This window comes from Purpureocillium takamizusanense, chromosome 2, assembly GCF_022605165.1.
Source record: "Purpureocillium takamizusanense chromosome 2, complete sequence".
NCBI lineage: Eukaryota > Fungi > Ascomycota > Sordariomycetes > Hypocreales > Ophiocordycipitaceae > Purpureocillium > Purpureocillium takamizusanense.
The window spans coordinates 652,481-677,451 of NC_063069.1; the positions used below are offsets into that span (position 1 = coordinate 652,481).

Below are 24,971 nucleotides of genomic sequence, written 5' to 3' on the forward strand. Positions count from 1 at the left end.
CTCACGATGCTGCCTTGCATTTTGTAGTGGCTCGTCATTCTGCGAGGTACAGTGGTGGCATCAAGTTAGTGCAATATTGTGTGTGGTACATGTTGCTCATGGTAAGAAGCGAGTTTTGCATCTCCGTTCCCTGGAAACGCATCTGGCGCGGCTACAGCACTGCGCGCAGAGTCATGATGCTGCCGAGACCTCCCGGCGCACAGTACCTCAGGCTGTCACTGATAGGACTGCAGTACGTAAGACGACGAAAACCCATGAAAGTAAATGTATAGATGACGCCCAGCCCGCGCCCCTGCAAAGAGGTATCAAGAGTTGTATCAAGAGGTATTCAAAGCTATCCACATCCCATCCCATAAGATCCCATACCATACCATGCCAATAAACGCCAGTGACGCCAAAAGACCCCCAAAGGGGTCCCATGCTGCTACGTGTTTGGCCTCGTCCACCCCTGGGGGTGGGCGGGAGCTTCAGTTTATTGCATCTGGGTATAAATAACCGTTGCGCACGTCGCCGCGCGACCCAACTGCTCACTACTATTTAAGGAGTGGCGTCCTTCTCGTGGTGAGTAGCGGCCGCGCCGCCATCGGGCTGCAAGCTCGACACGCCCTTGAGGCCGCCATTCTCGTCAGGGTGCGAGGGGTCACCACCATCGGCGCCGTGATGGGCGATGCTCTGGCGGTGCACCCAGGTGTCCTTTGGGCGCCACTTGGACGACTTGCGCGCCGACGAGACGTCCGTGTATAAGAGGTCAATTTCCTCGAGGGTGAGACCCTTAGTCTCGTAGATGAAGAAGATGACAAAGGCGATGCAGATGAAGCAGCAGCCGAACCAGATGAAGAAGATCTTGGACTGTAGGTTGGCGAAACCCGGGCCATAGTTGACCAGGTATGGCGTGGAGTAGGCAATGGCCCAGTTGAAGAGCCAGTTGGTGGCCGTGGTTATGCTGAGGGACCTGGCACGCGTCTTGAGCGGGAAGATCTCGCCCGTGACGACCCACGCGAGGGGACCCCACGTGGAGGCGAAGAAGAATATGAAGATGCACGAAAAGGCGACGGCCGTCTTCTGACCCGAGAGGTTGGTGACGGTGACAACGCCGTCGGAGGTCTGGCCCGAGGACAAGGTGCCCGCCATGGCGACGACGAACTGCGAGACGCACATGCCGACGGCGCCCCAGAGGAGCAGCGGGCGGCGACCCCACTTATCGATGGCGTAGAGACCCGGGATGGTCGAGGCGACGTTGATGGCTGACGTGATCATCTGAATGACGAAGCCGCTCGAGACACCCGAGTTCTGGAAGTACTTTGTGCCGTAGTAGAAGATGAAGTTGATGCCCGTGAGCTGCTGCAGCGCCTGCAGCGCCATACCCGTGAACTGGCGCTTCAGGATGGGTGGCTTGAAACAGGTGAGGTACGACGCCTTGCCGAGGCTCATCTCGAATTCGTGGTGGGCCTGAATCTCGTCGTGCTCTGCCTGAATGGCAGGGTGGTCCGATGGGAGGCGGCGGATGTAACCGAGGGCGGCTTTAGCCTTTTCGTGCTTGCCGCTGCGGATGAGGTAGCGCGGCGTCTCCGGGAGGAAGAGCAGGCCGCCAAATAGGATGAGAGACCAGGCAAACTGCACGGCAATGGGAATGCGGTAGCTGCCCGAGTCATTTCGATTGGCCGTGGCGTTGTTGACGACGGCCGCAAGCAGCAGGCCGATGGTGATGGCCAGCTGGTAAGCACCGACGATGGCGCCGCGAAGCCACTTGGGCGCTGTCTCGGACTGATAAAGGGGAACTGTGGTACGGCAGTGTCAGATCAAACCTGTGCTGGCGCAGACTTGGCGGTCACTTACTCAATGCAGAGATGAGGCCGACGCCAAAGCCGGCAAAGAATCGTCCCGCGAGGAACATGGGGATCGCCGTGGCAGCGGTCTGCAGCGCGACACCTAGGTTAAAGACCCAGGTCGACAACATCAAGGCCCAGCGTCGGCCAATGTAGTCACCCATAAAGGGCGAGAACAGCGCGCCAAAAAAGGTGCCTGCAGATAGAATGGAGACAATGGCCGACTCCTGATCGGTCGTGATGTCGAGATGGCCCTTGGGATTGATGTATCCAGTGCTGAAGCTGTCTTGCCAGTAAGGCATGGCAATGATGCCGCTGATGGTTCCAGTGTCATAGCTGTTGCCTGTCAGTATGGAGGGACACCCCGGACGTCTTGTAAGCCGAGGGAGCAGACGAACCCAAATAGAACGCCACCAAAGGCGACGAAGAAGCCAATGACCACGCCTGGCCAGGTCTTGCCAACCTCGCCCTCGGGCTTGACAATAGAAGCCTTGCGAACGAAACCCATCTTCGCTGATGTTGGTTGCCCTTCTAGGCAGGGCCGGGGACGACGGTTAGAAGCAAGGCGTGTTGTGTAACCTGACCACCAAGACCGTTAAGGCCAACTGGCTTGCTTTTGCTGAGGCAGAGAGAAGGCGAGGACTTGTCTCGCAGGGATGTTGAACAATAACACGGGGGTGGAGTTGGCCCTGGCGTGGAGGTCCGTGTCAAGAGGGGGACGTGACAAGAAGATTAGGGGAGGGGTCGCGAGGTTTTATGAGGGAAAACGCTTGGGCGTGGTGCCACTGACGACGCGGTGCGAGCATGGGCGTCTCGTGCGTCTGGAACAGTGACTGACTACTTGAGCTGCTACCGACAGACGTGATGCGGAAATGCGGGCTACGTGGGGTGGCGGTTCCGGAGTCTGTGGATGGACAACCAGGGGACAGCAGCTTGTGGAGGACTGCATACAAGCACTTACTACATGCAGGTTGGGGGGGCTGATGGCGGGACGATCGAGCGGAGCCGTGTGGACGCGAAGCAGATTGTCCGGCAATGCGTAGTGTGCCATTGCAAAAGGCAAGTCTTGGTGTGGCATAGTGCGGGATGTGGAGTCATGGAGCGGCGCAGGCGGTAGAGCTCGGGCAGGCCGAGAAGAGGAAGCGCAAGCTTTCGCAGAGTCGAGGGAGCGGGTCGCGGGGTGAGCGGCGAATGCCCTACCTGCCCACCAAGAGATGAGAACTCAAAGCCCAGTCGCGGCCGTAGTTGCTGGACTGCGGCGAACATCTTGCCTTGGTCCAGAGATAGCCAGCGGACGACCACGCAGAGACTGCGCAGGCGGACGAGGCTGGGGATAGCGTCATCTCGGCCTGATTGGGGGAACTCGTCCGTGGCCGAGAGTCGACGTTTGGAAAGTGTTTGGGTGGCGTCAAGGGTGGGAAAGGGCCGACACGGGCGCTGGGTCTGTCTGTCCTACAAGTCCAGTCAGAGCGGCTTGGTGGTCTGATGGCGCTGCGTGCGGCAACCACGTACCTATTTGAGTCGGGTTTGACCTTGTTTCGACACCCCACACTTTGTGTGGGGATGACGATGTTGCGAAGGAGTTGGGTGGCAGGATTGCCGGGGCCGGCAAACGTGCGATGCAAGCCACTGGCGTGCCGAATGGCGCCGCCCGGCAGCGGTTGGCTGCGTCTGGCAACCAGCACGCAACCCGTGACCGCGCGGCTGAGCTGGCGGGGCGAATGGGCGGCAGCAGAGCAATCCAGGCAAAAAGCTAGCTGGGCACGCGCGAGGTGGTGGGTGCGCCGTTGAAGAAGTCTAGTAGGAGTTTAATGATCGTGATGAGGATGGTGAAGGGGGGAGGAGGAACAGAAGAGGATCATGATGATGGTGTTGTTGCGGGGTTTTGACACGGCGCCGTCCTGCGGAAGGTGCGCTTGACTCTCCTTCGTGGAGCGCTTGCCAAACTGCTGCTTGCTTCCCCATACCCCGTACCGTTCGTCCGTCACAAGGGAAGCTACTGCTCTGGATAGTTCCTTCCTTTCTGTCACTTATCAGCACAAGACTTCCCAATACGGCAAGATAGTTCCTTCCCTCCCCTGCCATCTTGGATAGGGCATGTACTTCGTACTTCGTATACTGTACGTACCGGGTCGCATTGCATCGCGCTTTCCTTCACGATTGTTGTCCAGGCACACGCTCCATCGCTCCCGCAACGCCAAACCTCGCACGAAAGGAGCACTCTCAGCCCTCTTTTACCTCCAACATCACGATGCATCACGTAACACAGCCATCACCAGCATTGCGCCGACATCATCGGCCTTTCATCACATGCACAGCACTTGATGGCACCAGATCCCGATGTCGCGGCAGCGCCAGGCGAGCCCCACACAGTCACACCCCGCTTGTCTGTGTAAGTGCTGGCAACGCCAGTGGCCCTCCCCACCCCAAACAGCTTCCTTCGCCTCCGACCGGGCGAGGCGGTCTCGACAACGCCAATCGGCAGGCGACGACGCGCACAAGGTTCGATTTCTACCGGCCAGTTTCGCAAACGCGTCACCGCCACAGTCTGCCCGATTACTAACGTCGGGCCTGCAGCCCTGACCCCAACTCAAAGGCAGAGATGGCAGAGTCCAGACCCGCGTTGCGGCAGGCCTTGGAGGCTTCCTCGTTCTCGGCCGACTTGTCCGTCGCCTTGTCCAGTTCCACCTAACACAATGTGCCCCAAACAGGCAATCAGGAAGGGGGATGGCTGGCCCAGAGTCCAACATTGTAGATGTTGCGCGGCTGAACGTCTAGTTGAAGCTTAAGCGACATGCGAGCTGGGCCGATGCGGGGATCCAGCTCCGGGCGTCGCTTCCGCCGTCTTGGGCGCGGCGCGTCACGGTTACGACAGGGCCGATTTCGCATCTCGGCCGCTCCCAGATGAGGCATCACCAGCTTGGACCCGTCACAAATGCCACCCGAGTCTGACCTGCATGTTTGGTCCCGCAGCACCGTCTGTGAAACCCTCGAGCCAGCCTGTCGTCCGCCCTTGCATGCAGCAACAGTCCGCAAAACGCCCCGCTAGCGAGACTGGGCGTATGAATGACGTCTGCCATTCGAGCACAACCCTTGCCGTGGTATTCTGTGATCTCTCGTAGAGAAGCGCAAACCTCGTCAGGCGAGACCAATGTCGAGATGATGCTTCATCGTCGTCAGCTTCTTGGTCGTCTTGAGTAGCCTGGCGCGGCTCAGAATGATTCTTCAGCTTGCCATGCGTGCGTGTCGCAACCTGACGATCGGCAGAACTCTATCCGAGGCTCCAAGGAACGGAGTCGTCGGCCCGACGCCCCCAAGACGCACCAGGGTTTGCCCACCATTACGGCCCCGGATTGATGCCGCTCTCTTTGTCTGCCGCCCGGGCGCTCGGCAGCGGCTCGGTCGCATTGTGGAACCGCCTGCCGCGAGAAGGTCCGCAGGAGGCACAGCACATTAGACTAAAAAGATTACCGTTCAATCTACTTCGTACAGCAACAGCTCAGGCGCTTCCATTGCTTGCCAGCAAGGTTCTTGTTGAGAAGGCGGTCGACATGCGCAACCCACTCTGACCGCCTCGCCACTGGCCCGTCCCAATAGAACGAGAGAGGGCAACGGCGAGAACTATTCGATAGCGGTGCCCTACGTACACCGCAGTCCGTTTGCGGCGACAATAGCATCAACCAGGCCCCCGGGCCCATCTTTCATGCTTGTCCACAAGCTCCCGACCGAACAAGCATCACGTCGCTGCGAGAAGCACTCGTCACAGTTGAATGTTGATCGCGCTCGCTCGATTATGCCATTATCTAATTAGTTTCTCTTCAACCCCTCAAAGCCAGCCACGGCTGGAACTCAACCTCTTATAACTATTCCCCTTTATCGCGACATAGTCCCTGGCGGTGCTGAGGCCTTCCACCGCGTACTTTCCTCGCCAGGGCCTCTCGTTGGCCTCCTCGAAGAAATAATGGTTTGAGTTTTTCGCATATTCCACTCGCCACGGCACAACAAGATCTCGCTGCTGCGGACCCCCGCCACAACTCCCCTTGAGCTGCGCGCTTGGAGGGCTGTTGATCGCCAGCGCGAACAGATTCTGCGGCTCGGTGTAGTCGGTGACTTGCTCTGCGCGCAAGAGCACGAGCACGAGACAGCAGACGTTGATGATGAAGATGATGACAAGAACGACGTAGAATATGCGCTGCCACGAGTTGATGTGGCCGGATGTGTACTGCTGCGTTATGACGGAGCTGTGGAAGGAATCCGGGGCTCCTGGCGCACCAAGGATATGCTTGTTGTAGTCCCAGTAGTGCCGGAACGGCGTGTCAATGGATGATATGAGCAGCGTGGAGCTTGCGTACACGGCCAGCGCCTCGGCTATGGACGGTTGGATAGGCGGTAAGGTCGGGTGTTGTAAAGCGAGCTGCGTCAGGATGCGAGCTGAAGAGGCGTTGCTGTACGTGACGCCGCCGTTGAGGGCCATGGAAAGTCCCCATTGCGCGGCGATCCACTGTCAAAAACTCTGTCAGCCTCATCTATGCGGGCAACGCATGCTGCGGGCGAGGCTCGTACCTTCCAGTCGAGAGACGCAGTCGGCCACTCGCCTTTGAAGTCGGGGGACTTCTCTGGCGTCCAGTGGTATGCGTCCATGTCGTTGGGGTCCTCGCAGTGGGCTTGCATGCTGGCACCGGCCGTCCCCGAGATGTTGAAGTGAGTCGAGCACGCCGGGGAGACAAAGGAGCGCATCTCACACAGCGTATAGTTGGTCATGAGCGGGCTCTTGGCGAGGACGTAGAAGGCCGTCGCGCCAGGCGCACCGGTCGAGTTGGTGACGGTGTTGTAGTCCTTGGGATACTGCAAGGGGGGGGGGGGGGGGATCGGATGTCAGCCCGAGAGCTACATACACGCATGGCCGGCGACGACGACTTACTAGTTGAAACACGGGGGGTATCCTGTCGTACTTGGGGCCCCAGCGAAAGATGTCGTCGACGACAGTCTGGTTGAGATAGTCCTTTTTGCCGTCGGCGTCGAACCACGTGGGGACATCGCTGCTCCATTGCTTCCATCTGACGTCTTGCACTCCGACGTCTTGCAGCTTCATGGTCTGGGCTTGGGGCCAGTCGATGTATACCAGGGGCTTGAGCTCGTCCTGGTCCATGTTGACGCACATGACGTTGATGGCGGGGGAGACGACGCCGGCGCGGATGGCGTACTCGCCGACGCCGGCGAGGTCGTCGGGCTGGAGGATGCCGTTGACGGGGTCGCGGGCGGCGGTGTAGACGCCGGGATGGGGCATGGCGAGGGTGACGTTGTTGATGATGCGGCCGCCGTGGGCCTTGGCCTGGGCGGCGACGTCGCTCGAGTCGGTCTGGATCCAGGCCGACGACATGGTGGTGTTGTCGTAGAGCAGGGTGGTTCCCGCGGGGCGGCGGCCGACGGTGCCGACGACGCGGCTGGTGCCGTTGTCGCTGATGGCGGTCCACTCGGTCATAAAGGACAGCAGGTTGCGGAAGGACTGGCCCGAGAACTGGACGTTGAGGCACGACTCCTGGGCGTTGGGGTCGGCGACGGTGTCGAAGAGCGAGGGGCACACCTCCTTGACGTAGGCGGCGTTTGCGTACGAGGAGCGGACGCGGCCCTGCAGCTCGACGGCCTCCCAGGCGCCAAACTTGAGCTTGGGGGCGACCATGGCGTCCGAGGCGGTGGTGTAGAACATGGCGGCGATGGTGGCCGTCAGGGACAGCGCGCCGAGGACCGTGAGACCCGCGTAGGGGATCGTCTCAAAGTGCGTGATGAGGTAGCCCGGCTGGATGACCCAGTTGCGCATCGTCATCTCGGCGAGCGTCACGCCCGTCGAGCGCCGCGCGATGGCCCGCCGCGTGAGCACCTGCCCGACGCACGAGATGAAGACGGTCACAAAGGAGAGCTCGATGGTCTTGGCCACGAGCGCCGTCACCAGCGTCGCCGTCGATGGGATCACGCCGCCCCCGCGCGACGAGATCTTGTGGCCCCAGCGCGGCTGCACAAACGCCACCACCATCCAGAGCGCTGACATGACGGTCGAGTACACGGACAGCGCGAGGATGATGACGGAGATCCAGCTGTTGCGCTTCTTGAGGATGTCCTCCCTCGACCAGCAGTACGTCGGCGGCTCGGCTGTAACAAAAAAGTCAGTCAGTCAGTCAGCCAGTTTCCGTCAGTCTCCCCCAAAGGTCAACATGCTATTTGGGGGGCCCGGTGTCCGGCGATTACATACCAAACTTCCTCTTGAACACCTCATCGTCGCAGCTGTCGTCTCCCGCATCCGCCTCCACGTCGTCCAGCCCACTCGACGAAACCCCTACCCCTGGTTGTTTATTATCGCTGCCAGACCGCAAGGAGGGAGGCTCATCGTCTTCAAGCGGTGGCTGCTGCTGCTGCTGCTCCTGCTGTTGCGGCATGTGACTTTGTCGCAGCGCGTGTGCCTCTGGATACACTGCCCTGCCTCTCGGTAGGCTGGCGACCTGTCTCTTCCGGGAGCGCCCCGGGACGAGCGCGTCTCGTATGCGACCCAGGAACGGCGGCGCCCTGGACAGCCGGCCCTTGTGCTGCGGGACGGGGGGCTCCCCGCTGCTCAGGGGCCAGCTGATGGTTCGGCCGTGACGAGAGCGCGCCGCGCCGGCATCGCTGCGGCGAGGCTGCGGAGACGTCTGCCTTTCCTGCTGGTGGTGGTGATGGTGGTTCGACAAGACGCTGCTGCTGCGCGACGACGGCGGCGGCGAGCTCTTGGAGCCGACGGGCACGCGAAGCGGCACCGAGAATCGCTTATCATTAGTAGTATTGGTGATGCTATTATTATCGTCAGAGGGCGCATCTGGGCCGCCGCCGTTTTGCTGCTGCTGCTGCTGCTGCTGCTGCTGTGGCGCCGCGTCCTGCTCGTCCGCAATGTCCGCCTCGACACTGCCAAGGGCCGGCGTCGCGGCGCTGCGGCTGCTCCGACTGCCGCAATCAGTCGACACCCTGTCCTCGGCGGCGACGTGCGAGGGCACGCGCTGGTACGTCTGGTACTGGACCTGGCGGTCGAGGCTGCCGATGTGGAAGCTCTCGATGGTGGGCGATGCTGAGGACAGCGGGGAGACGGCGTTTTCGTCGAACTCGGGGACGGCGGTGAGGGCCCGCGAGGGGGAGATGGAGAGGTTGCTGCTGGCCATGATGATGGGGGAGGGGAGAGGGAAAGCAAGAGGCCCGGCGAAGGAAGGCCCCTGGGGTTGGTGACCACACTATGTGTATATGTGTGTGTGTATGAGTACTGCGGCGGATGCTGGGGAGGAACAATGTTACCGCATCGCTGGGTTGCTCGATCCGAGGACGGCGGTTGCTGTCGCGATATCCTCACGCAGCTTCTGTCCTGGCCTCTCTTTCTCTCCCCGAGCACGAGTGAATCACTCAGTTGCGACCAACGCAACGTTTCCGATGCAAACCGAGTAACCTTTCAGTCCAGTATCTCAACGAGCGAAAGTGTCAGTCAAGGCCGACGGGAGCAGTGTCTGATCGGACAAGGTCTCTCTCTCCCCCTCCAAAAAGAGACAAGGATACAATACACGATGAGATGAAGATGGGATCAAGACGACGAAAAAGGAGAAAGAGAGAGAAAGAAAGAGAGGGCTGGACCGGGTGTAAGTCCGCTTGGGTATAATGTGGCTGGAGGGGCGGTGCACATGGGTTTCAAGACGGAAACAAACGTACAAAGGAGGCCACGTGCCCAGCTGCACGAACCCGCTCCGCAAAATGGCGCGTCTCTGCGCTCTTGTTTGCTACGACTCTCCTTTTTCCTCTCTGTCCTTTCTTTGTGTGCTATAGCCCTTCCCCCCCCCCTGACTGACTGATGGTCTGGCGCCCGGGTCGTCGTCGGAGCTGGACTTGTGGCGGTTGCGGCCGGGCCCCCCGCGCTCCCCTCGGACCAGATCACGACCGACGCAGGAGGCGGGTAGAAAGCGGGTGATGGAGGGACGAGGATGAGAAAAAGAGGACAATCAACCCTTATCCGACAAGTCTGCGAGGGTTCTGTCTTGCCCTGAGGGAGGATCGGTCTGATACCCGAACCAAGACAGGCAGGCAGGCAGGCAGACCAGCCCCGGAAAGAAGGAAAAGGCAGTCCCGGGCAGGTGCGTAGATTAATGTCGCAGAGGGAGAAAGGAAAAAAGAGGGTTGCGTCTGTATTGTACTGCACAGGTGGCAAGGAAAAAGACAGAGAGAGAGAGAAGAAGGCAGGACACTGGGGGGCAGCGGCTGGAGAGAACAAACTGCCAAAGTAACCTGGTACTACACATACAGTACTGTACATGCAACGGCAGCAAGCGCACCAAAACCCACTGGCCCGGTCTATGACCGACGACAACGACGACGTTGGGCGAGGTGACGACATGGGGCAGGGCAGCAGCTCGCTCCATTCCCATTCCCATTCCCTGTCCTCGCGGAGCACGAGCACGCACCCCAACAAGGCTGCAGGGCCTGTCCATCAGGCTGCCTGCCTGCCTGTCTGTCTGTGAGCTGCAGTCAAACCAACGTGCATGTGTTGGCCCGCCTTGTGCAACGCACGGCGGTTGTGTGTGTGTGTGTGTTTGTGAGAGTGTCCTGAGGGACCGGGGGGGGGGGGGGGGGGGGACATTTCCTGCCGCAGCAAGGTGCTGGTACTCCTCCCCTCGCCGCCCAGGCGTTTCAAGACACGAAACTCGGCGTCTGTATTTCGTCCTTGTGCTGCAAATGTAAGTATGCGACGACGTGGAACGATTTGAGGCGAGCAGCGACAAGACGGGGGGCGGGGGGGCAACGGTCCCATGGTGACGAGAAAGCTCGGGGAGGAGTCTTGCAGCAAGACTGCTGCTGGAGCTTCGGGAGAGCAAACAACAAGAATAGAAGCTCCCGGGGGAGGATGGCTTGAGAGCGCGAGGGTTACAGCCTCCCCCGGCTCGTCCCTAGCCTTGGCGCAACGGATACAGTACCTATCCTCTCTCTGGGTCAGGATTCAGCAGCGCCATCGTGATGGGGGCATTCTGATCCGTGGGCCGTGCAGCCCGATCCTTTCCTTCATAGACACCGGGACTCCACTGGTACGTGCGTGAGGCTCTTCTCAGCCGTCCCTCTCCCCCGCGTCGGAATCTTGATGCTCTCACAGAACAAAAAAAGAAGACACAGCCTCATTCATGTAGCCCTTCGGCTCCGGCCTTGTTTCCCCCTCTTCCCACCCGCGCCACGCCACGCAGCTAGTGGTGCGGTTCGTGCGACCTCCCGCCCGCGGCCCAATGATGGCCATAGCCTTGCCATGCGGGGATGGTGGATGAGTGCGTGAGAGTCTACATAGAGAGGGGGCTGGGGGGGCGAGAGGAAAAGCAAGAGACGGAGAGACGGGAAGAGAGAGCTCCCAACACGCAACAGCTCCGCTTGACCTTACCTTGCTTGGGCATGACCAACTCTTTTCATCATTGGCCCTCTCGTCCATCAATGTTGGCCGCGGGAGGAAGAAAAAAGAACAGAAGGAAGCAACCCCCTGCCCCAGCCCTCAGCACCCACGCATCAGCAATAGCAGCAGCAGCAGGCGGTGGTAAGTTGGTAACCAACACCAGCAGCAAGCAGGTGAAAGAAAGTGGGGGAGAGAGCAAAAAGGCAAGGCAGGGAGTTGAGGCGTGCGCCTGCATGCCCCGGCTGCAGTGGCTGCACGGCACCACGTTCATTGGAGCAGGCATCTGAGTTTTGGGCAGAAACAGGGGTGGTGATGCTGTTGCTGCTGCTGCTGCGGGTGGCAGGGCCAACGCCTCGTCGCCTGCGCATGGTTCATTCTTGTGTGTGTGATTTTTGATGCAGTGAGTTAGTACTGTACTGTGCTTTTCGTCGGCTCGCTCCTAATGGGCGGGTGCTGCATATATTACTTGTCCTGTAGTAGCATGTTATTATGTACTTCGTATATGGTTGTTGTACTGTACAGTATCTGGGGAAGGGCGTTTTGTGCCTGTGTGCTTCGTGCCCAAACTGCCGTTGTTGTCCATGCTTCAGTGCCTGCGCCACGACCACCACACCAGGCACGCACGCCCCTCCACCCTCGGCTATTTTTGGGTCCCGTACAAACATGCTTCATGGCCTATCCCATCTTGGGTGCTTTGTTTCGTCAAAATGGTGGCGGTCGGCTGTTGTGCATGTCCGCTGTCCCGCGTGTACGAGTAGTACTGTGCTATAGTAAGTAGCATTGGTGCTGCGCGATGATGATGATGATGATGGCCCGATGGAACCGTCTATTCCCAAGAATGCAGACCCTGGGCCCGAGAAGTGCCGGCTTCTGCTTGTCATGGCTGGGGGCACCGGGAAAGGTTCCTCACGCTTTCGTCGTCAGACGCAGAAGAAGGGAGGGTGGGCTTCCCTTCACCGCTGCGGGAGAAGATATCGAGCAGAAAGCGGACATGGAGACCAGACTAGAGATGCCGCATGCGCGAGCAATCGCACAGCGTGATATTGGGGGCCGGTGGTACATACATGTGTAGGCAGCGCGGGGAAAAGATGTGCGGCGAGAATCTGTTTGTCAAGTCAATACCGTACAATGCACAATGCACAGCTGCCTCTTTCTCTCTCTCCCGACCTAGCGCAAGGCTACCTAGTAGGTAGGCAAGCCTGCCTGCCCGTGTAAGTGCATGCATGACATTGGCGTTGCGTGCCGTGCGGTGGTGGTGCAACAACAGCAGCAGCGTCACATCTGCGTTCAGCTCGCCTTCCAGTCCAACACACAATGCATGTTGTACAAGAGAGCGGTAAGCACTGTACCACCCATGGCCGCCCAGATTTTCTCCCCGCGATGAATGTGTGTTTGTGTGTGAGAGAGTTGATTCCGATTCCCGCACTCGATGCCGCTGACCGGGGACGACGACCCCTTGCCTCGCAGGCCGGAAGGGGGGGGGGGGCCTCCGCACAGACGAAACATGAAGGCCTCACGACATGCTGCGTCACAACGCATGGACAACGTTCTATTTCGCATCTACTATTTATCGGGCACTCACTGCTTTGCATCCGCCCCCCCCCCCTGCTTCGTACATACAGTACTGTTGCGGGGAGGCAGCAAACCCCCGTCCAGCTCTTCATTTATGTCAAGGGGGCGCAAAATCCGGAACCATCTGCCGCCCTGTTCGATGTCGTCGTCCGCCGATCTTAAACGACAGCGCACATCACCAGACCCCAGCCACACACACCGTCATATCACCTGACCGCCATCTGACATGGAGTCACCAACCGTTTCCCATGTCTTGCCAGCGTGGTTCGTTGAGGCGGAAACACCCATTGCCCGACGGCAGCACGCGGCGTCGCGGCGCAGGGTGTATGTCAGAGTAGACCAATACGGCGTGATAGCTCCAGTCCTCTCCTGCACCCACGAGTAGTATCACAATGCTTGGACTCTATTTTACTCAATTACCATATCTCGGCTGGGTCAGTAGTCAGTATACACGAGCCACGTAACTACGCCACAGCACAAAAGCGCTGCCAAGGCTCAAATGAGACAAACAAACGTCGCATTTTCCTCGCACGGCAAATCTCATTCAGTGCGCAAGATCACGAGGATACGGCCCAAATTTACCGCTCCTTCATAATGCAAGACTGCCTCCAGCCAGACTACGAAGTCTTGAAGCAATACTACGAACGGGCGTATCGGCTATGGCATGGACTATACCAAGCGGGACTTGCCTCTCCATTTGATGCAACAGCGTTGAACATTCAGCACGCGTTTCCTCGGCATCCTTATCTCGTTAGGGAGCTACAGCTCGACCGGCGCTCCACAGGCGTGCTCTACGCTACAGGAAAGTCCACTTGGCAGCCGGCTTCAGGCAGTTGTTCGCTGCCGGCCTTCGAGAAGACATATGCCTTCTCGGTGACTGCAAGGCGCCCCATCGTTATATCCCTGGGACCAATCGATGGGGTTGGAGGCGTAGGTGTCTTCGGCGAGCATGGTGGCCACGTCTCTCTCCTTACGCTCGCTTGGGCATACACCCTGTCCCAGCGATGGAGTGAGATCATCCCCGGTGCAGAAGCCGTTCAGTATACCGATAACCTAGCTATACTATCGGACTGCAGAAACGGCTATGAAGACCGCCTCAGCCGAGTCATGGACGTGGGTGTGGTCACAAACGAAGCCTTACGCTGGTGGACAGCGATTCTTGCACCCGGAGAAGGATGGATCGCCCGTATTCATCATCAAGGCCAAGACCTCAGATCCCCATGGTCTATCAGCCTGCAATCGTCAGAACCACTAGTGTTGTGTTTTCGAACTGCACAGTCCCGTTGCGGTCATCAAGCGCCTCCATCTTTCTCAACTGCAGCGCAGTATATTGCCGACTACGCAAGTTATCACGGAGTCGAAGATCAGAGCGATGCGGCCTTCACAGCGGCATTACTGCTCCCAACCAGGCGTTACGTCTCGGAAACGCTTAACTGGCCCCTTCCCACCCAACGCAACACTCCGCCTAAAGTATCCGCCAAGCATTATTCGCCCCCGTGGGGTCAAGACCGCGTTCAGTTAGATAGGCTGCTGACCATGAGCTGCAACGCTACAGGGATGTTATCTTTACTGAGCAGCAGTTTCGTCGACCCAGACATACCGTGTAATGTCTGTGGCGCTTGGATGCAGGGGGCTTTTGCTGTACTTGATACGCCAGCCACCCAGGAGCCATACATCCTGGCGAATACGCTCCTACAGAGGTCCCCCCATCTGGGCTTTCTGTGGCTAGGTGCTATACTCGTCGATATACAGGGCTATATCATGAGGTGGGCACGTCCGGTCGCATACAATCTTGACCTGCATTCGGCGGCCTGGACGGGGACGTTCGTTTCCTTTATCCAGCGAGCCGTTGTGATCTCTACAGATGGCTGTGAGACGATTCAACGAGCGGACGAGGCGCGGCTCATGTTTCTATCGCAAACCGAACACCATGGCAGTCTGCCCCTCGTCCCCTTTCCCCCATTTGGAGCGATCGCTGTAAAGGACTGCGTCCTAGAGGTGCAATTGCACGCGAACTGTCATGGCAGTCACGAGCTACGATATCTACGTTGGACTTGGGACTGCAATGACGGCATCAAAGTCACCCAAGTCTCCGACAGCAGTAGCCCACTGCAAATCGGTCAATCGGGCGGAAGTGGCACCGATGATATCATCGTTCGCTACGACAAGCTTGACCACGAAAGGGATTGCTCGGAGGGCATGACGATGAACATATTCAAATGGCTTCGTGATGCGGACGGATTCCCGGTTGCCGAGCGTGGTATACGAGAGTGGATTGATGATGATTCGAGCTCAGGGGATGAGAGCGTTGCGCCGGAAGGCGACGGGAGGTCGGCTAGAAATGACCGTTTTGGTCTGTGGGTATCTCAAGTAGTTACGGCGCGATCGTATTCAATTTGAGTATCTAGATGAAGTGCTGAGGGCAAGCAGTATTGAGGTCTCCCAATACGTCATCACCCGATGCCATTGCATCTCGTAGCTTCCCTTCCCAGCGATCCAGTAAATTCGAACCCCAGACAAGATCGCTGGCCCTTATAGTAGTAAGTGGGAAGCTTCTAAACGACTCTGACCAATAACTGCTGCCCGCTAATCGAACTCTTATTTCGCTAAGGGCCTATCGCTATCCATTAGACGAAAGACCTCGTAGAATACACGATACGACGCATACATAACTTTCTATTTCGTATCTATTGACAGAGTACTTACTGCCTTACATTCGCTCCCCTACTATATATAGTAATTCATATATATAGTATCATTTGCTGGGAGAGGGGGGGGGGCTGCTTCCGCTTTCTTGCCCGCATCATACACCAGCCGCGTCCAACGACAGCAGCCCCAGCGCCCCTAAGACGACAAACACCATCGCCCCGGCTCCGAACCACGCCGCGGCATTCTTCTCGTGCATGCCCGCCGCCACGACCGCCGCGCAGCTCACCGCGTCCATGACGTCGACGGCCAGGTTCGCCCACAGCACGCCGCGCAACCCTCGCCGCGCTTCGGTCGCCTGCGGCACGCCCCGGCGTCGCTGATCTGCGTGCCGCCGGAAGGCCGTCCAGAGCAGCAGTCCCAAGGCGACCTCGCGGACGCCGAGCAGGCGCGGCAGCAGGACAGAAGAGTGATGAGTCTCGGTGACTGCTGCTGCTGCTGCCGAGTGCGGGGATGCCGTGTCGTTGCCCATGAGAAAGTACAGGGACAGGAGGCGCGGCGGGGCCACGGCCAGAGTTGCCCCGATACAGGCCCGAATCAAGGCAAGGGATTTGATCGTCAGAGGGCCAAGTACCGACGCTTGGTTTGTCATCGCGATAGAGTTGTCGGGGCGCTCGTCGATGAGTTTCGTCCTCTCGCCTAGGCCGCCGCGAACGTTCATTGTACTGGTAGTAGAAGACTGATCCATATTGTCGATGATGCTAGGTGCAGTTGTTGACTGTATTGCGACTACACATAATCGTCAAGGCCATGTTAACGACATTTTTAAAGCCTTTTGGCTCTCTGGCGAGCAACAGAGAGATGACGCCCAAGCATAACGTGCAGATCTCGGCCGACGTGCGAGCCTCACACATTGACATAACGCACTCGGGGTGACCGAAATCCCCGTGCATGTTACACCGCAACGCTGCTGCCTAGATTGCAGGCCAATCCTTTTGTATCCAGTACGTGCTCCCAGTATATAGTGCAGACTTGTCGTTTTGTCGAGGTACTGTAAGAAGTCTCATGGGATGGCTCTTGTAAAGCGTTAGTCTAGCGGGCTGCTCTTCGGTCAATACATTGGCCAGGCAGAGCCAAAACTACGTACCATGAACCTCTATCGGGAACAAATGGCCGAAATGCTTACTTCATGTGCGCCACGGCCAGTGATGAACGTCCGAATACGTGTCAAGCATGGCCACGTTTGGTCGGGTCCGTGCGAGTCTCATCAGGTACTCGCCGGGCAAAGCGCACAAGCCGGAGCCGAGGAACACATAGTCGTGAGCAGGGACCTTGTTGTCCATGACGCGGCTCTAGCTGGTTGTTCAGCCCCTAGCCTTGTACAGGCACTTCACGCGACTTCACGTAATTCAGCAATATCTCTTCGGCATGTACGGCAAGGCTACACAGCAGCGCCGAAGACCTCTGAGAGCACGTGCTATGCCGCTTCAGGTCTCGGTATCTACGTACGATAATTCTCTTTGTCTTCAGGGGCAGCAAATGATGTACAAAATATTACCCCGGACTGGGTCCTGTGTTCCGTGCGAAGAGGGTCTTTTCATACGGTAATTCCGAGGCTCGTCATAGATATTGCGTATCAATTATGAGGCAAGGATATCCAGTTATGTAACTTGTACGCGAAAATAGCCAGCTATAGAAATATAATAAGCATAGGCAGGAGGGGACCACGATCCTCTTCTCATTGTCCGGGATTAGATATGCTTTACCTCGTCAGCGCTAGCCAAGATGGAGCCCCTTCAGCCATCAATCTCTTGCCATCGTCCCTTCCACGTCTTGAGCCTCTCCGTCGTCCTCGCCCACACAATAGGCACAATGAAGTTCCAACTCATTCTCGCTGCCGCCGCCGCCGTCTTCTTACAATCCGCCACCGCCATCAACAAACCCAAAAGGCAGTCCTCCAGGATCCTAACCAAAGAGGAGGCCGAATGGAGAGACAGAGGAGTAAGCATCCCCCGAGTCCAGCCTTCAGTCCAAACCCTGTCCTCACCTCCATCTATCCCCGTCCCTCCTCTCTCCTTCTGCGAGTATCACGTACCGGCACCACTATAACAAGCTGCTCACTCTTATGGCGCGCCCCCGCCCCCCCTCCCACCGAACAGATGTGCAACGCAACGACGCAGATGTGCCACGACGTCCGCAAGGTTCAGGGGCCGACAGGCCTGATATACGAAGTTGATTGGGACTGTCCAAAAAAGCCATGCCTGAAGGAGTATCCGGTAAGAAGACCATCCGCGCCCAAGAGGGGATGTTGTGCATGGCGGAGACAGGAGGGCGCGTCGGGAAGGAAAAGAGCTGACTTGACAAACTTCAATTGGGCGAGCTGCAGTGTCAGAAGACGGAAAACTGGTGCGATCATGGCCCTCTTGTCCCAAACGCGGCTCAGTGTTCTTGAGTCCATGCCTGCGGTGCGACCTGGCCACTCGCAAACAAGGCCACGCGAAGCAGCAAGTGATGATGGTCATGATGATGACTTTGATGGGAGAAAGGGAAGATGGTTGGGCAAACAGGAATGTGAAGGCTACGGAAGACTGGAGGCCGGCCAACGGGAGGCCCATCAGCACAGACAAGGACATGCATCAACTGATGGAAACACTTTCTTCCTCGACTTTGGCAGTGCTTTCAAGCCATTTGACTCCCGTCGTCCGAACACCGTGTATGCAATTCATGCCTCCCGAAGTGCGTAAGCAACTGCGTAAAGCCACAGTCCCCCCCTCCCTTCCCATCCAGGCCCTTGCAGTCCCGTGCTCTGTGTTTCCATTATATAATGCCGCGGGCACGGATCCCTCCCCGCAGACTCTCTTGCACTGTCATGATGAGTGTCGCCGACAGCTTCTCGTATAATGATTTCGACATCACACATCGAAGAGGGAAGCACTCGACCAGGACGGACCATGACGAGGGGCAGTCGTGTGTCAACGTCGACTTTTAACGTTAAGTAAACGTCGCCCACGCGTTTAGGTAAACTTGGCGCGATAGAAACCCATGGAGCGCGCCCGCGGAGACCCAACACGATTTCTTTTAAAGGCTGCTCTCTTTCCATAGAAACACTCATTTTAGATCTGCTCACCAAATTTACTTGTCTCCAACTTGTCGCACGTTTTCCTTGGCGCAACTATGAAGTACACGCTCGTCGTCCTCTCGGCCCTCTTCGGCTCCATTCATGTTGCGGCCGAAGAACTCTGGCAAGGGGTGAGTGGAAGCCAAGTGACAACATGAACCCAGCCGCTCCCCCCCTCCACCACAAATATAGACACTTCCCCACCACTCCTCGCGCGCAGTTCTCATAAAGTCCCAACACCAAATGTCGAGTTCGTGTTGGCGGAGAGAGGGAGACAGACAGAGAGAGAGAGAGAGAGAGAGAGAGAGAGAGAGAGAGAGAGAGAGAGAGAGAAACACCCCGACTAATACTCCATTCTCCCCCTGTATAGAGCTGTCGGACCCCGGAACAGACTTGCCATCCATACATGGACACGCCCCACGGCCGCATCACCAACTGGTCCCAGACCCTGGGCGACTGCCAGACCATCACTCCGGTAAGCCGTCCATCCCCAAGTTTGAGGCCAGCCGCCTTCCATGAGCCATCTTTCCCCGCTCCTTTCTATTAAAGAGAGAGAATGAGAAACAGCGCAAAGTATCTGACTGCGGCCACCGGGCATATCGTGCAGTGCGTCAAGACGGGAAACCCTTGTCGGTACAACAAGTCATACGAGGGCTACACGTGCTCCTGAGACGAGTTTCGTGTACATCTTTTGGCATTCGATGGCCGGTGACAGGTGGTACAGGACCGGTCTTGTCGTGTCCACAGCGATGGCAGGCCGTTGAGGGGATGGCAGGATATTCAGCAAGGGCATCGTATGTCTAGTTCAAGATATCTTGTTTGCAATTACTCAGTCGAGATGCCATCGTAGTCAAATGCACACGAAAACGCCCTACTCCGTTATCCGTTCCGACTTGATTCCTTCATGTACACCATGCATACCGTTTCCCTTACGGCGCGCCCCTAACGTTCCTCTAGCATCATTTGAGCCGTCCAGCTCACAGGCACTAGCCGCGTGCCGCACAGAGCGAGGTGCGTCGTCTAGGCCATCACGGCCGCCGGCCGCCGGCGCGAGCCGTTACCCCTCCTCTGCTCCGTCGCACCGGGTCGGGCGAGCGTGTACTTGGCAAACGCGCGGGCGAGCGCCTTCTTGCAGCTCAGCTTCTGGCTGCCGACAAAGCTGTCCACCGTCACGGCGATGGCTCGGTCAATGTCCTGCGAGGTGCAGTACTCGGAAAGCCGCATCCTGCAAAACGCCTCGCTAATGCGGATTATGGCCTCGAGGTGACGGACCTGTGCGACGACGGCGTTAGTAACGTTTCCCTTGGACGTTGCGTAAAAGGCTCGCCAGTGTAACAGGGACTCACCGTGATAGGGTACGCTCCGGTCGCCAGCGACTCTCGTCGCATGTCGGCAAACAGACGGGCTACCTTGTCCTCGTCCATGTGGTACAGCTTCGGGCTACAGCGCTCTCGCGCGTACAGGATGTACTTTCGCAGCAGCTCCTGCGGGATCTCGCCCTCCTTTCTCGAGCCCGCGCTCGTGCCCTGCGTGTCCGCCTGCTCCGAGTCGTGCTCGACTTGCATCGAGTCCTGCGCGGCCGTCGCCTGCGACAGCGGGTGGCTGCGGCTATGCGAGCCGACAATGAAGCGCGCCAGGCGCTCGTCCTCGGACGGCTCGACCGTGTCCCGCACGACGCAGAGGATGTCAAAACGCGACAGAATGGGCTCCGTCAGCTGCACGTTGGCAGAGAAGGGGATCGTGGAGTTGTACCGCCCGCCTATCGGGTTAGCAGCCGCGATGATGCCGCAGCGGGCCTGCAGTGTCGTAACGATGCCTGCCTTGGAGATGGAGATGGTCTGCTGCTCCATGGCCTCGTGGATTGACGTCCGGTCCTGGTCGTTCATCTTGTCGAATTCGTCGATCAGGCAGGTGCCCCGATCTGCCAGGACCAGCGCGCCGCCCTCGAGCGTCCACTCGCTCGTCAGCGGGTCGCGACGGACACTAGCCGTCAGACCGACCGCGCTGGCACCCTGGCCCGTGGCGAAGACTGCTCGGTGGGCCGTCTTTTCAACGTACTTGAGCACTTGGGACTTGGCCGTGCCGGGATCACCGAGGAGGAGGACGTTGATGTCGCCGCGCACATGGTGGGCGCCCTTGGTCGTCTTGGCGACGCCGCCAAAGAGCGAGAGCGCAACGGCAGTCTTGATGTCTGTGTGGCCGTAGATGCTGGGAGCAATCGAATTGACGAGCTTGTCGACAATGTTGGGGTCCCGCGACAGCTTACGAATCTCGTGCTCGTCCTGCTCTGTCATGCGGAAGCCAGCGAGCTGATCGTGGGACTTGACCACGTTGTTGGCCTCGAGAATTGTGGCAAACACGGGGAAGCCGTTCCTGTTGTTGAGCTGCGCATCGTAATTGTTGCGGTAGATGCCGGTGACTTCGATCTCCTCGCCGGGTTTTGCCCGGTCGATGAGATCCCACAGCAGGATGACTTCTCGCTGCCGCGGCAGACGGCCGGCCGGGACAGTGCCGGGCGACTCTTGCAGCGTGAGCTTCTGATAGTTGCGGTACACCGTCTTCTCCGAATTGAGTGTGAATGGGCCGCGAGACTGACAGCTCTGGCAAAAGGTGATTTTGACCTCGACGTTGGACTCTTGCTGGAAGGGCCCGAGCGTGACGCCACACTTGGTGCAGTCAAACTTGACGTACTTGAGCTGAGGGAAGACACCAGAGCGCCGGGTGACGACACCACTGACTCGCACGAGGCAGTTGAGGTGCGATTGGCGCAGCTGTCGGAGGGTATAGTGTACGGGGAGATCAAAGATGCGAACGTGAATCTCCGAGTGAATTCGCTCGTAGTCGGGATAGTGGAGGAGGACCACATCCATGGCAACCTCGTCGAAGAGCTTCAGCATCTCGGCCGGCGCGTTAGCCAGGAAGTAGGCCAGGATGGCCTTGCTCTCTGACAGGTGCTCGTACGACACCTCGAGAGACTCGGCGTTGACCTCACCGAGCGTGCGGATGCGGTTGCCGTACACGGAGGATCCTGACGCATCGATATACGAGGTCAGAAACGCCTTGAACTCGCGCTTGATGGTCCTCTGCACGGGCTGTATTGACACCCACTCCGTCAGGTTGGCGGCCTTGACGTCGCCGAGGGCTTCGAGGGAGAGCTCCTCGTCCATGATGTCGGCGTCCATGACGTCGTCTGGGTCTTCATCGTAATGGTGACGGCGGCGACGCGGCTGGGCAGTCAGGTCAATGTCACCATCGTCGTCGTCTCCGGGTAGGAAGGCAGCGGGGACGCGTTGTCTCCTCGCGACTTCTCTGTCGCGTCTGTTGAGCTGAGCCTCAAGCTGTCGCCTGGCGCCGAGGTCCATGTCATCGTATTGGCCATCATCGTCGAGGTCAGCGCCTTCGTAGACGTCGTCTTCCCTGGCCCTGTAGTCGGCCTCGAAGCCTTCGCGGAACAGGTCGACGTCATCGTCGGCCATTTCGTCAATGTCGTCAATATCGTCTTGAATCTCGGCCTCCTCCTCAATCTCGTCGTCGTCCTCGACGCCATGGGCCACGTCAAACGGGGCTGGCGGCGAGGAGGGCATGGGGCTCGAGCCGGGGCCGACTGAGGACGTGGCATCGTCGCCGGCGCGCGTGCGCTTGCGGCTCGAGCGCGGAGCCGCTCCCCGGTTGGCGGAAGCCGGGTTGTCACGAAGAGGCGAGCTAGAGGCGTCAGTACAAACTCACGCATCTTTGACCGTGGAGCATACCTCATTGCCTCGGCTTGTGTCTCTATATGTCGATATCTCAAGGCAGTCTGCGTGGTTGACTCGATGTGTGCTATGCAAAGAATGCGGCAACCACGTTGGACGAGGTGGGAATGAGGAGGGCGAAAAGAGAGCGGGTGCGGGACCAAGGGAGGGAGGGAGGGATGAGATGGGATTTCGCGTTTCTAAGACGCGACGACGCGTTAAGTGAGTGGCCTCGCGCTAACCGCCGTTGGCAGCGACGCGTTAAGTGGTTTTCAGGTGGGTCGCTCATCACTAGTGACAAAATAAAATTCATCAGCGGCCGATGAGAGAGGCCCCATTACCGTTCGCTTTATTTTGTCATGTGTTGCAGTCAGTCAGTGGCCACACCACACCTGCACCACTCAAGCTCCAGTGACCACACGCCCACCACCCAAGCTGCTGCTGCTGCTGCTACTGCTTCACACCCACAGTCAAGACGACAGTTCCTGGGGCCTATCGACCTCCGCAAGCTCTCATCATCTTCCGCTCCTTCGACGACGTTCGTCGAGCCATTGGTACCGGCTCATGACATCCCTCTAGTTGACTCTACACTACGGGACACCATGTCGACGGATCCTCCTCCCGCGCCTACGGCCACCGAAGTCAATGGCGAGGTGACGGTGTCTGGGCGGAGCAATAGCTTCTCCCAGCAGTCTCAAGACTCCCAGACCGCGGCAGAGTAGGACATGCCCGCGCTGATGCAGCTGAATGCGCGCTGACCTGCCCCAGTTTCATTCGCAATCAGGAGCTCCTGGAGGCCGACGCGCGTGAAGCCCTCCCCTACGTGAGCCTCCAAACAAACAAATGGCGCCAACCTCCCGACGATGTTGCTGACATCAAAATAGAGCATCGAAAGCTGCACCAAGATCCTCGGCCCCCTACGACAGAGCGTCTTCGCCTGCTTGACATGCAATCCGTCGCCCTCAGAGCCCGGGGACGCCTGGACCCCGGCCGGCGTCTGCTACGCGTGCTCGGTGCAGTGTCACGGCGAGCACACCCTCGTCGAGATCTTCCAGAAGCGAAACTTTACGTGCGACTGCGGAACGACGCGCATCCCCGCCACGAGCCCGTGCGCCCTGCGCGTCAACGAGCAGACCAACACCAAGGGCGGCGTGCACTCCGAGGAGCCCGACGCGAACAACAAATACAACCAAAACTTCCGCAACAGGTTCTGCGGCTGCGAATGCGACTATGACCCCTTTAAACAAAAGGGGACCATGTTCCAGTGCCTCGGACTGGGCACTGCCGAGTCCGGCGGCTGCGGCGAGGACTGGTACCACCCCGGGTGCCTCGTCGGCATGGGGCCGAAGTGGTACGAAAAGATGGACGGGTACAACAAGAACAAGAGAGCGAGCGGTACTGTCTCAACTGCTGGCAATGGCCTCACTACCATCGCCGAGCACGACGAGGAGCGGCCGCCGCCCGCGCAAGATGACGCTGCAGATGTCGCCGTCGTCGACGAAGACGAAGACGAACCACCAATGCCACCGGGCTTCCCGGAGGAAGACGACTTTGAAGGCTTCCTGTGCTATAAGTGCGTCGAGTCCAATCCGTGGATCAAGAAGTATGCCGGTACATCTGGATTCATCGACGCCGTCTTCTTCGACTCAGATACGACAACTGCCGCAGCCAAGGTGGAGGAGCCCGTCAAAGTAGAGGAATCCGCTTCCAAGAAGCGCAAGGCCGACGACGACGTCGAGGAGGAGGCTGAGGCAAAGCGCGTCAAGAGCGAGACCGGCACCACGGCAGAGGTCTCGGCGAACGGTACCGACGCCTCAACACTCGCTGCTACCCCCCTTGAAGCTCCGCCAACGTCCAACGAAGAGCCGACTCCAGCAAGCCCTACCGGTTGCAAGCTGCCCAACCTACCCGCCGCGCCCTCGCGCCGCTTCTCGCTCTTCTTCAAGGAAGACTTTCGCGACAGGTTCTGCCGCTGCACCGACTGCTTCCGCGCCATGAACGCGCACCCGCAGCTCCTCGAGGAGGAGGAGGTCTACGAACCCCCCATGTCGGATGGCGGCGACGGCGCGTCGCAGCACGGCGGCGGGTCCACGCACGGCAGCGGCAGCCTGCTCGAGCGCGGGGAGAGCGCCCTGCGCAACGTGGACCGCGTGCGCGCCATCGAGGGCGTCATGGCCTACAACCACCTCAAGGAGCAGCTCAAGCCCTTCTTCCAGCAGTTCGCCGAGAGCGGCAAGGCCGTCGGCGCCGAGGACATCAAGGCTTACTTCGCCAAGCTGCGCGGCGACGAGCAGGGCATCCAGGAGGCTGGGCGCGCCGCCGCCGAGTCCAGCAAGGATGGGGGGCCGCCGGACGCCGACGGCGGCGGCGGTGCGGCCGACTCGAGGCGCGAGCAGAGCGGCTACTAGACTGGGGGCGGGTGTGCGGGTGCTTGGACCAAGGCATCCCTCAGCGTAGAGAGGGGAGGCGGTGCTGGCGACTTGAGGGGCGCTCGTCGTGTGTGACGGACTACAATCATGTGGGCATGTATTTGTACGACAAGGTTTCTGGGTTTTCGGAACAGTAGACACATCGAGAATGTACCGCATGCCGGCGTTAGGTGCTTTGAATACACAAATAAGGGACATGACATCGCCCTCATCATTGAC

At 58.8% G+C, this 24,971-nt stretch overlaps 5 protein-coding genes across 5 annotated transcripts; 1 reads left to right on the forward strand and 4 right to left on the reverse strand.

Annotated features, from left to right (window-relative positions):
• Positions 1–9: 9 nt before the first annotated feature.
• SNF3 (Plasma membrane low glucose sensor) lies at positions 10–3,687 on the reverse strand. Its single transcript, XM_047983002.1, has 4 exons — positions 3,339–3,687; positions 2,225–3,278; positions 1,837–2,162; positions 10–1,778 (listed from the first exon to the last, which is right to left on the reverse strand). Exons 2-4 carry the CDS (start codon positions 2,332–2,334, stop codon positions 538–540), a joined length of 1,677 nt encoding a protein of 558 aa, XP_047838972.1. The 5' UTR covers positions 2,335–3,278; positions 3,339–3,687; the 3' UTR covers positions 10–537.
• Positions 3,688–5,558: 1,871 nt separating this feature from the next.
• JDV02_002021 (uncharacterized protein) lies at positions 5,559–10,017 on the reverse strand. Its single transcript, XM_047983003.1, has 5 exons — positions 9,543–10,017; positions 8,074–9,461; positions 6,748–7,973; positions 6,390–6,671; positions 5,559–6,327 (listed from the first exon to the last, which is right to left on the reverse strand). The coding sequence occupies exons 2-5, from the start codon at positions 9,005–9,007 to the stop codon at positions 5,653–5,655; spliced, it is 3,117 nt and encodes a 1,038-aa protein (XP_047838973.1). The 5' UTR covers positions 9,008–9,461; positions 9,543–10,017; the 3' UTR covers positions 5,559–5,652.
• Positions 10,018–15,631: 5,614 nt separating this feature from the next.
• Positions 15,632–16,195, reverse strand: JDV02_002022 (uncharacterized protein; the record flags this gene model as incomplete). Its single annotated transcript, XM_047983004.1, has 1 exon — positions 15,632–16,195. The coding sequence occupies one exon, from the start codon at positions 16,193–16,195 to the stop codon at positions 15,632–15,634; it is 564 nt and encodes a 187-aa protein (XP_047838974.1).
• Positions 16,196–19,379: 3,184 nt separating this feature from the next.
• Positions 19,380–22,468, reverse strand: MCM2 (DNA helicase). The gene is made up of 3 exons (XM_047983005.1): positions 22,342–22,468; positions 19,939–22,294; positions 19,380–19,864 (listed from the first exon to the last, which is right to left on the reverse strand). The coding sequence occupies exons 1-3, from the start codon at positions 22,344–22,346 to the stop codon at positions 19,613–19,615; spliced, it is 2,613 nt and encodes an 870-aa protein (XP_047838975.1). The 5' UTR covers positions 22,347–22,468; the 3' UTR covers positions 19,380–19,612.
• A 224-nt stretch (positions 22,469–22,692) lies between these two features.
• JDV02_002024 (RING-type E3 ubiquitin transferase) lies at positions 22,693–24,971 on the forward strand. The gene is made up of 3 exons (XM_047983006.1): positions 22,693–23,041; positions 23,092–23,146; positions 23,208–24,971. Exons 1-3 carry the CDS (start codon positions 22,926–22,928, stop codon positions 24,729–24,731), a joined length of 1,695 nt encoding a protein of 564 aa, XP_047838976.1. The 5' UTR covers positions 22,693–22,925; the 3' UTR covers positions 24,732–24,971.